This window comes from Alligator sinensis, unplaced genomic scaffold (assembly GCF_000455745.1).
Source record: "Alligator sinensis unplaced genomic scaffold, ASM45574v1 scaffold337_1, whole genome shotgun sequence".
Taxonomy (NCBI): Eukaryota; Metazoa; Chordata; order Crocodylia; family Alligatoridae; genus Alligator; species Alligator sinensis.
In genome coordinates, this window is record NW_005841927.1 from 3,596,695 (window position 1) to 3,607,833 (window position 11,139).

The 11,139-nt window shown below is 56.8% G+C and overlaps 1 protein-coding gene across 1 annotated transcript; it reads right to left on the bottom strand.

Moving 5' to 3' along the window:
* Positions 1-4,480: 4,480 nt before the first annotated feature.
* On the bottom strand, positions 4,481-11,138 carry TMEM39B (transmembrane protein 39B; the record flags this gene model as incomplete). The annotated part of the gene is made up of 7 exons (XM_006019405.3): positions 4,481-4,879; positions 5,322-5,442; positions 5,855-6,042; positions 7,111-7,447; positions 8,501-8,655; positions 10,112-10,195; positions 11,004-11,138. Coding segments are annotated over 7 exons (1,257 nt in total), but the record flags the coding sequence as incomplete, so codon positions are not given.
* Between the last annotated feature and the right edge of the window lies 1 nt (position 11,139).

Here is an 11,139-nt window from a genome sequence, read left to right on the forward strand (position 1 = left end):
TCCGTCCTGGACACAGGAGAAACCAGAGACTTGATCCAGTCCTTTAACCAGTGTTCCCTCCAGGACAGAGGCCCCTTTTCTCAGCGCCCACAGCTCTAGCTTAGACTTCATCCCTGCTCAGCCCCCAGTGGCGTGCTCCGGGCAGCCGGAGGCAGGTGGTATCTGCGGGGTGGAAGGGGGGGATTTCTCCTTTGCCATGTTTAATTTCCCTTCGAGGGCCTGTTGGGTCTGCAGGACGGATCAGAAGGACTGAGCCCAGCATGCGGCTTAGCCTGTCTCGGGGGCACTGAGGTGAGGGAGACTCAGGGGCCGGGTGAGGGGGAAGCAGAGATGGGGTGATATGGGGCAAATGGTCCACTTCCACTTCTCCCCGTCTGTGGAGGCCGGGGCGGTCCGGAGGCTCCTGTGAGACCTCGGCAAGGTGCAGCCGCTCCGCCGCCCGAGGCTCTTCAGGGGGTGTATGGCAGGGGCAGCCTGGAGCTGGTGCACGGCTCTGGGTGGTTTTAATTACCCTGGAAATAAATCAGAGCCTGACTGTTGCTGTGGAAACAGCCAGGCTTGGCTTTGCAGCATCCAGCAGCCGTTGGCTGCTCCATTTCATTAACCTTAGAGGAGGCGCGGGAGGCTCTCGGGGGGAGTGCGGGGCATGTCGATGCAGCCCCGGAGGACGGGGCAGCCGCTGGCCAGAGGCAGATCCCAGCCCCGGCTCCAAGCCCCTCTGCTGGGCCAGGAGTTCAGCAAGCACCGGGCACAAGGCACGTGCGGGGCTCAGGGTCCGATGCTCATGGGGACAGGGTGGGACGGGGCAAACGGGAGAGCCAGGGCTGAGCACAGCCCTGGGGAGGAACCGGGGGCTCCGCTCCTCGCAGCGGCATGGGGCAGCTGGGCTGTGGGGTTGGTGCAAGCTGAGAGCTTGGCCCGGAGCCGTCGTGTGCATCTGCACTCTCCCCTCCTAGGGTCATGCATGCGCCCGGCTCTCACACGCGTGCCCTGAGCATGCACGGATCAGGGGCTGCGTGTGCGAGTGTGCAGCAGGTAGGAGAAATCAGCCATTTTGCCAGGGTAGCTGTGGCCACCGACATGCTGAGCCCAGCCCCAGCTGCAGTCCCCAGAGCGGGGCTCTCTCAGCCCCGCTGAGCTGCACAGGTCAGGACTGAGGCTCCGGGACCCCCTCTCTGTACCAGCCATGCCACGCGGCAAGTGCCAAATCTACTCAGCTGCCTCCCCTCTTGGAGGGACGTGCTTCCCCGTGGCACAGACGTGCTATTAAATATTTAATCTCTGGGCTCAGGCCTTTCTTATTCCGTTGGCAATAATCTTGCTGGGACAGATGGTGCTCCGCTGGCCTAGATAGCTGGCAGGAGCTCTCGGAGCCGGGGAGGGGTAAGGCGTGCTGGGCCGGCGGTTAACAGCCCTCTGCAGCCAGGCTTTGCCGGCCCCTGCAGTGCTCTGGGAGCCAGGCGGCAGACCTGGGCTCCATCCCAGCCTCCTCGTCGTGTGCGGTTTGCTGCTGCATGGGCTTTACTGGGAGCACTGGGACTCCAGTGTTGGAACCGGTTGATTGGCTGTGCTGGGTTTGGGCAAGGCCAGGCCGGGGTATGCCTGGCCCCTCAGGGTGGTGGGGGATCTAATGGTGTTAGTCCTCTTCTGCTGCTGGGCTAGCGAGGTGGAGGGGAGGAGATCGCTGGTCCCTGCTGCCTGCTGGGCCTGGCTTGTGCCTGGGCCCTGTTGGCAAGCAGGGCAAGCGTGTGGCTCAAGGCTGCGGGGACTCATCCCTCGTGTCCTGGAGGGGAGCAGAGCACAGGTCGCCTGAGGATGGCCACAGGCCCCGCAACAGGAGTCAGCTCCTGGTGCATTAGAGCAGCAGGGAGGTTCACTGGCATGTGCCCCCTCTCCAGCAGCCCTGAGTCCTGCCAGGAAGAGATGTGGTGTCAGATCCCCCAGCCACACGTGGCTTGGCCCCTGGCTATGTGGCACAAGGTTTCTGCTAGCCATTGGGGCTCAGGATGAGACCCCCTAACTCATCCCACCTGCTCTCTTGGTTGAATTTGACCCAGCTTATTCCAAGGGGCTTGTACCTGGCCTTGCACCTCTCTGCCCTCTTAGGCGCTATGTTTCAGGCACTCCCTGGGCAACCAAGGGTCTGATTCACATACAGAAAGCTTGGGCGTGGAGCCTGAGCAGCACACGGGTGCTGGGGGCCCAGGCCAGGGCCGGGGCCAGGCAGCTGCAGTTATTTTTTCCCCAAGCAGAGCAGCTGGATAAACCAAGCATGGTGTGAAGCGAGCGCAGGGCGGGAGCATCATCTAGTGGCAGGGCACGACCGCTGCACAGATGGGCGCAGAAGGAAAGGCAGTGCGTGCAGGCCATGCGCCAGGAAGTGGGAGATGTGGCCCCTTCCCTTCCCTTCCCTGCCCTTGGGCTGGTGTCTAGCCCAGCACACGGGGATCCAGGCCCTGGGAGGGGGGGTCATAGCCAGCTCCGAGTTTTTGCTGCATGACAGGGGTCTTGGAAGAGGTGGGTGGAAATGGAGCTTGCCCCCGAGAGCTGGGACATGTGCTCAGGCTCTGCTCCCTTTCTGGGCCTCCCAGCAGTGGGAGCGGTGGCACTGGGTTGCAGGGCTTCCTCCCTGCCTGCCCCCCTCGGCACATGCATTCACAGCCCCAGGATCCCAGGAACAACCCAACATGCCCCCACCACACCTACCCCGACTCATATGCAACATGCCTCACCAAATGTAGCCCAGAAACACCCGACACCCCCACCACACCCCTGATATGCACCCCCACAACACGTTTAGCTCCCAGAAACACCCGCAACACATTCCTGATGTCTCCAGTGCATCTCCCACTGTATATCTCACAGAAACACCCCAGCCCACCATTACACCCCCCCCACAGCCCTTCAACACCTGCCACCATCTCCAACAAGTGACCCCCCCCCCCAAATCTATATCCCCAGAAACACCTCCTCCTGCTCAAGATCTTTATCTCCCAGGGCAGTAAGAACAGTAGGACTCGAGCTGCCCACACCGTGGGGCCAGGAAGGGCTAACCTGCTCTGGAGCGGGTGCATCACAGTCCTTAGCCACAGCAGCTGTGATCCACTGTGACACTCACCTGATTTCACAGGGGTGCACCCTGGGCCTGGCTTGGCTCTTACATCTGCAACCTCCTGCTGCTTCTGAACGATGTGGCTGAAACTGGAGAGCCCTTCCTAGCCTTCGGGGCTGAGGACAGCGAGCCCACCTGACTTTTAAAGGTGAGCTGCAGGGGCTGGTTTGAAGATGTCAGGGCTCCCTTTTCTGCTGTGGGAGGGGAGAACCTGCTTTTCAGTTTACCAACATGACTGCTGAGTGAGGGCTGTGCCACTGCCCTGCTGGGACACTCCAGCACCCAGGAACGTGGACCCTGAGCAGTATCGCTGAAAAGGCCAGGCTTTCCCATCTCCAGGTTAGTCACTGCTACTAAATGGCTCTGAACAGCCCCTCCCCTTTGCTTACTCCAGTTCCAGATGGCAGCCCTTGCCGTCATCCAAGATCACGAGACTGGTAACATTTTTCCCTTGCAGGTTTTTTAAGTGACTGGAAGCAAGTAGAAAGCAGTTTCAAAGCTCTCACTGCTCACCTTCCACTGGGTTTGCTTCCACTCACTTGCCTGTGGAAAGAGGGTGGGTTTAGGGGTGGCTAAACACAGATTTGGCATCCAGACTGGCTAACGTTACAGGCACTTACAGCAGGTCTTTCATCAGTAACCTGCCTGCCCTAGAAACTTGGGGTGCAAACCACTTTCCCCAATCCTAGCAGCCCTTGCTGTACAACAACCACGTGGAGTTGGAATCACAAACTCAGCGAGCCAGTTGACACACGCGCCTTATTGTACAGCTCCAGGCACTGCTCCTCCCCTGGGCGAGTGTTGCAGAGGGTCCGTCCAAGCTCCGGCTTTTCAAATCAAGATGTATTTTACAAAATACTCCTGTTCTCCCAAGTATTTCCAACCCGCAGTGTTTGCAACCCAGCCTGGGTGAGGCCTGCAACCCAGGCAGAAGGCAACAGAAGAACCAGAGCAAAATGGCTGGAATCACAGCATGTCTCCTTTTGGGGCTCCATTCAAACAGGCTTGGCTGGATTTTGAGCTACAGGGTTTTTTAATGAGGTGAAGCTGAGACGTGATTAAACAGGAACTGCTCTGACATGGTGGTGAAGTGCTGACGGGCATTTAGTCAGGTTGCAGCTCAGAGACGGGCACTGGAGCCGAAAGAAACACCTGCACGACAGCACTGCCCCACCTCAAGGTCCCAAGCCTGGTTTAATCAAGTACAACCTCCTATAGACAAGGCCTCAGGAGCCTCCTGTTCCCAGCCCTCCGCCACCTGAGTCAGATCTGCTGCCTCGCAGACAGATGGCATGTGGTCACGAAAGGGACAGCAAAGGGGAGGGGTGAAGTTTTGGAATCCGGCCACAGCAACCAGGCAAACAGTGGTTGGGAGTAAAAAAATATGGTTTTTCCTTTTAATTACATCAGTTATCAAAGAAAAAAAGCAGTGGTAACAAAAATACAAAGCTCTGAGGTTGGTTGTTTTGGGGTTTTTTTTTTTCCTGTTTTGTTTTTTTTTGTAACAAGCTGCGGAGCAGGCCAAGTGCTTCAGTTTAGCTTCTGCTCTGAGTCTCTGCTGGCCGAGTATGAGTAAGCTTTTCCCAGCACCAGCCGGTCCCGCAGCAGCTTGAAGAAGGCGTAGTAATTGCTGAAGAGGATCAGAGCCAGCGAGATGGTCTGGTGCCACTTCTCCGAAGAAATCAGGGAGTAGAGCTGGTAGAAGATGACGGCTCCTTCCAACACGATTAAGATGTTCAGGATTCTCAGGGGTTTGCTGAAAAAGAACTGGCGGAGAAAAAAAAAAACCAGAGTAAGGCAGGGCAGGCAAACCAGGCTTTCCACCTAGAGTGCTCTACACCCAGCATGATGCAGCCCTGGGAGGATCTTGCCCCCGGAGACAGCAGCACATCTCCGCTTCCCTCTCAATGGAGGGCTTCGGTGCTCTCACGCTGCGGGCCAGTTTGCCTGGGTCCTTTCTGGAAAGCTGCCGAAGATGGTGGGCTTGAGGAGAGGTACAAGACTGTCACTGTCTCAGCCCTGGCTCTGTCTCCCTCCTGCTGTCTGACCTTGGCAGTAACTGCCCCCCACTCAGCAACTCTCTATTCGTCTAGCTTAAGCTGTGGGCTCCCTGCAGCTGGGACAGTGCAGCTGGACCACTGCCCAAAGCAGAGGGCACAAATGATGCTGAAACTGTAACTGGCTCAAATAAAGGAGGGGGCCAGCTTACGTGGAAGCGGAAGTGGGAAACGTCAGACGGCACAGCCACGTTGTAATGGCCCACGGCCTTGTACACGTTCTTGCTGTGTTTCACCAGCACCCCCTGAGGCCACATGCACTCCTCCGTCCACCTGCAAGAGAAACCAGCAGGCCTTCCCTCAGCCCCTTCTTGGACCAGGGCTGGCTGCGGCCACCCACACCCATTCCGCTGGGGATGCTGGCGCTACACCCAGAGGCAGGACGGCAGTCATTTCTGATGGCACAATATTTGCACTAAGCCAGTGCACACCTACCACAGCAGGGAAGGGGCCGCTCAGGGCAGCTGGATGGGGCCAGGATAGCTCCTGCTCCTGTGGACTTAGGTTTATTAGCAGACACAGGAGGCAGATCTGGTTGCTTTTCACCTGCTGCTAAGCAAAGTGCAAAGGGAAACAATATCTCTCCGCTGGGTGTACGGCAGATGTACTCCCTGCCTCAGCCCTATTCGAGGCAGTGCACACCAAGAGCAACCCCCTGCCTGTCCCGAGCCGGGGAGTTCCTTACTGGTGCTGGAGCACATTGGAGCAGAGGGCCGGATCCACCTTCTGCCAGCAGCCCAGGTGAGCCGCGGCTTTGTGGAGGAGGTCACAGTACCGGGCCGGCAGGAGATGCTGCATCAGAATCACAGAGGTGCTGATGGAGACCAGGAGGAACAGCTCGCATGACCACCGCTTGTCATAGTACTGCGTGTTCTGGGGGGCGAGAGAAGCAGCCAGACCTGTTGTGACAGGGCAGTCGAGGCACGGGGCACTTGGCCAAGTGAACTTGGGCCTCATCCTAGCAGCCAAGGAGCTGCACCCACATGGGGGTTGCTCCTAGCTCCATTCCTGGCTCCAGAGCCAGTATTTCCTTTGTAGTGGTCTGAACTCTATTCAAATCCCCCTCCTAGAGGACTGCAGGACAGGAGATAGTCCCCATCATCCCCATCCTGGAGTGGTCACAAGAGACTTCTACCAAACACTGGTATGAGCAAAATGGCCTCCTCCCTTCTTCAGCTCCAGGGAGCATGACTGTGATTACTGGCCCATGAACAGACATGCACACAACTGCCCAAGTCAAGGGAAGCACTGTGCACGCTAGGACCTGGTGGGGTCTGTTAGGTCCCAGCTTTTATTTCTTGGGGGATCAACTCCCCTTCCACTCCACATCCCGCCAGCAGACGCAGGGAGTCATAGAATCACAGAAAATGAGGGTTGGAAGAGACTGCAGGAGGTCACATCTAGTTCAACCCCCTGCTCAACGCAGAACCGTTCCCAACTAGATCATCCCAGCCAAAGCTTTGTCTAGCTGGGTTTTGAAGACCTCCAATGATGGAGCATCTACCACCTCTCTGGGTAACCTGTTTCAGTGCTTTACTACCCTCCTAGTGAGAAAATTCTTCCTAATATCCAACCTAAACGTCCTTTGCTGCAACTTGACACCACTGCTTCTTGTTCTGTCATCCACCACTGAGAACAGTCCAGCTCCATCCTCTTTCGAACCCCTCTTCAGGTAGTTGAAGGCTGCTATTAAATCCCGTCTCCTCTTCTCTAGACTAAATAAGTCTAATTCCTTCAGAAGTCATGTCCCCCAGCCCCCCCTGTGTGCAGAACAGCTCTTTGAGTCATCTCACCTGCTCTACAGACACGGGGTGAAACCTGCTTGGTTACAACCTCACATCTCCCATAGCTTGAGCATCCAGTCTGGCCACTGCTACAAGAAGGAGTCAAGTGAAGCCCCAAGAGGAGTACATGGGGTGAGAGTTCACAGCCCTCACTCACCTTCACAAACCAGACTGGCACAAAGGCAACGTAGTAGGCACTGAGCATGGAGCTCACCAGCACCTCCTTCATCCTCCAGTTGAAGTCCATCTTCAGGTACTCCACCTCGTTGCGGATCAGGTCCGGGGAGAGGCAGCAGGCATGGGTGGGCATGGCCTCCATGCCGTACATCTGCCTGGTGTGCTGCTTCCATGTCTCCTTCAGTACTGTCAGGTAGTCCTTGCCCCGGGAGCTCATGTCCCCAGTCTCTCGCGGGCCAATGTTGGCCACCTGTGAGAAGAGGCCTGTCTTCCTGAAGTCACAGTTCAGCTGGAGGAAGGGAATGTACATGCCGAACCTGGAAGAGCAGAATGGGTGAACAGACTGTGACAGTGGTACCAGTCCCAAGCCATTCCCTACAGTGGAAAGAATTAGCCAGACACTGCATGATGTCTAGGACTTTGAAGGCTGATTCCTGTGCAACTCCTAGAAGGATCCAACCAGGTTACAGATCTACTGGAGGTTTCTGGCAGGGACGCAGTTAGGTCCACCTAAAATGCCCTGCAGATTCTGGATGTGCACTGCTAAGCTCCACATGGTATTACGGCTTCATGCTCAACTCATAACTGGGACCCGTTCCAGCAGCTAGTTCATCTCCTGAAAGGGGACACAGCCAAAAAGATGGTCCTCCATGATCTGCACCAGCAGCCATGTGAAACTGTTCCATCTCTGCACTATCCATGCTTACAGGGTCACCTGCAGGCCCGCCCCCCCGCAACTCAGATCTCTGACCTCCAATCACCGTCACCGACCTTTTACCCCTTCAGAGGTGGTGGAGGTAAGGCCCAGCCCTTCAGCAGATGCTTCTCACTGTGATGGCACAGGGCCATTCTACACCTGAACCACACCTGCGCACAGCACTCAGCCCTCCCCTGCTCTCCACCTGGCAAGAAAAACGGACCGGGGAAGCAATTCTGCTCCTGGAATGGAAATGGGAGCTGGCTCCAGAGTTGTGGTTAATACAAGACAGAGAAAAGGTGCCCGAGTTGATCAACGTAAGGAGGTGGAAGCTGAGGAAACGCACTAGCCCAGAGCAAGCTGGAGAGAAATGGGACTTTTTGGAGCTCAAGAAGTCTCAAGGCAGGGCCTTTTCAGATATCCCGGCCAAGGGGCACGCTCTGGCCGACGCCTAGAAAGGCTGCGATAGTCATGGAAGGACCCAAGCCTCAAGCTAACTCCATGTGGTCCTTATGATCTGTCAAGAAAGAGAAAACTAAGTGCGAGGGAGTCAAGAGCTCGTTTGCTTTCAAGCCTCATCTTGCCCCATGTGGGCTCTGAACAACATCGTTTGATTGGAGAGGCAGCATTAAGGATTCATCAGCGAAGCACAGCTGGGGGATGAGATACTCACGGGTAACACAGGAACAGGAGATTGAGGAATGAGTAGGTCCGGAAGAGGTGAATTATTGATTGGCACAGGCTCCAACCTGTCCCGGTGAGAACAGCAAAGCGAGTGATCACCAGGAGGACAGAGCGCGGCAGGGAGACTTTGCCGCTCTGTGAAGCCTGCAGGGAAGAGGAGACAGAGCAGGGCAGAAGTTACCAGTGGTTCCCAGTCTGTCCCAGTGAGGCCCCGCTTCTGCAGCAAGCCCAACTCTTCCAAGGGAATGTCAGTGGGACCCACACCCCCCCGAGAAGCGCTGTGACTGCACTGGAGGCTGCAGCCTGAGGTCAGACAACTGCCCCTTCTTCTGGAAACGAGTGTCACACTGAATCACTGCTCGGACCCTCCGAGCCAGCACCGAGCTATAGCAGAAGCAGTGACCTCAAGGTACTGCTGTTGGGTGGGACAGGCCCAGCGTAGATCAGCATCTACCCAGAGCTTTCCCAAGACCAAGCAGCTGTGCACCACGCACAGGCTGGGAGAGCTACCATGGGCTGCCTGCTTTGCCCTGACAGGTCACCAACATCAGCCTGAAGACAAGGATCAGCCTGTTCCCCTACATATAGTGGGAAAAGAGCGCCGTCTCCAGCTTCCGCCTTCCTGCAGAAAGACTCTGAAGCAGAATCTAGCTGTGAATATACCCTGCTGAGGTCGGCAGCTTCCTCCGACTAGAAGCAGGGGAAAAGGTGAAGGAAGCCAAACACCGAATTTCCCTCAAGGAAGAGAGCAGTCACTGCGGTCCAAAACACACTGGGATTTGGAAAGGGAACGCAGGGCAAAAAAGGACTGAGACACGCTGAAAGACATGATGCCTGGGCTGCGTTACAGCTTGAGCTCATAGGCTTTGAGAACAGGGTAAGAGAAAGGCAGAAGCTTCAGGGGCACGCAAGCTTTCCAGTCGCTCTGAACTATAATCCCAGGCCTCGCTGCACCTTCAAATTTACAAACCAGCACAGAAATCCTCCCAGTCCCACCAACTACCTCCGTTCTGCTTTTCCACTCCTCACTTCGTTCCTGAGAAGGTTATAACTGTTCAGGCCAACATGATAGGGAGTCATGCTCAGAGTCCCTGCATTTGCGTCGCTGGGCACTAACTACTTTGTGGGTGCAGCACCTGGCACCAGCTCCCAATGCTGGTGCCTGCTATGTTGCCCCGAATAAGGCCCCAGGCCAGACGTTCTCAGCCTTTTTACACTCAAGGTGCCCGTCATTAGACTCAACACCCCCTTTGCAAAATGCCAGCTCTTTGCTTTCATTCGTTTTTTGACTGCGTAAAAATCCCCGAGCAATTTTTCAGCACTCGAAAAGCCAGCAGCAGGGCAGGATGACATAGGGGATGCCTCCTGGAAGTCTCCAGGTTTAGCTTGTGAAACACAGGTAGGTGTTTGCAGACCCAACTGTGCTAGTGCTCCACCGCATCTGTGACACCCTTTAAAAGGATCTCGTGGCACCCCAAGGCACTGCTTCACCCTGGTTGAGAACTGCTGCTCTGTGCCCACTTCGGTGCATTCATCTACCTCCTGTGCCCCAAATACAGAGAGACGAGGGGAGACGCTGCTCGCCGGTCTGAGCCCTTACCTCCTTCACGATGGCACCGATCAGCCGGCGCGCAAGGACGATGGTCGTCACCGTCAGCACGTTGAAGTCGATGAGATGGAAGTTCTGCAACGACCAAAGGGGAACCCGGCTGTTTTCCGACAGGCAGCAGACAATCCGCAGGCGATGGGCGAGCCACCCAAGCCATTCCTCCTCCCTCCTGCCTGCCCCAAGACGCCTGGTGTCAGGGTGCCTAAAGTTTGCCCTAAGACGACTCGCTGAGAAATCTGCCAGCACTACCAGGCTGGTCCGCATAAAACGGGACCGATTCCAGGCGCCTGCATCTTTAACGAGAGGCAACCCTGTCGAGATACGTGCGGCGGCCAGGCTGCTGGGGGGAAGCCAGATGGGCCCCACGCTCACAACCAAGCTCGCTCCTGCAATTCTTTTAAAAATGATTTTTATTTAAATTTGTATCCGAGGCCAAATCGGCCAAAACTAACTCCGAATCCAGGAGGCCAGAACCGTACTGGCAAACCTCCTCCACCCGCACCCCGGGCTTCAGATATTTCTAAATCCTTTGGCGGGCGTCCTACGTGCAGGGCCACGCCTGGAGGCTCGGAGTTCAAATACCCCCGCACTGTGCTCGCCCTCAGCCGTACGCCCCTCGGAGCAAGCAACGGAGGAGACTCCCGTTTCGATAAACCGGGCGTAAAGCCGGTACCGAGCTGCGCCTCGGACGCAGACACGCGACATTTCCCCGGCCAGGGTAAGAAGCCCGACCCGAGCACGCTCCCTCCGCAATTGCGCGGCGCGCCGTGTCTGAAGCCGCCTCCCGGCTCCGATGCGGCAGCGCAACGGGACGGCGCCGCCGGCCCGGGAAAAGCAACGCGGTCCGGCAGGGTCCGGGGGCGGCGTGCGGCGGGGCGCTTACCAGCGAGGTGTGCGAGGGCGGGTGCGAGGGCGGGTACCACCACACCGTCTTGTAGATGTTGATGTAGTGTACGAAGAGGGCGACCAGGTGGCAGAAGAAGAGCTGCAGCTCGAACAGGACGCTCCGCTCCACCGGC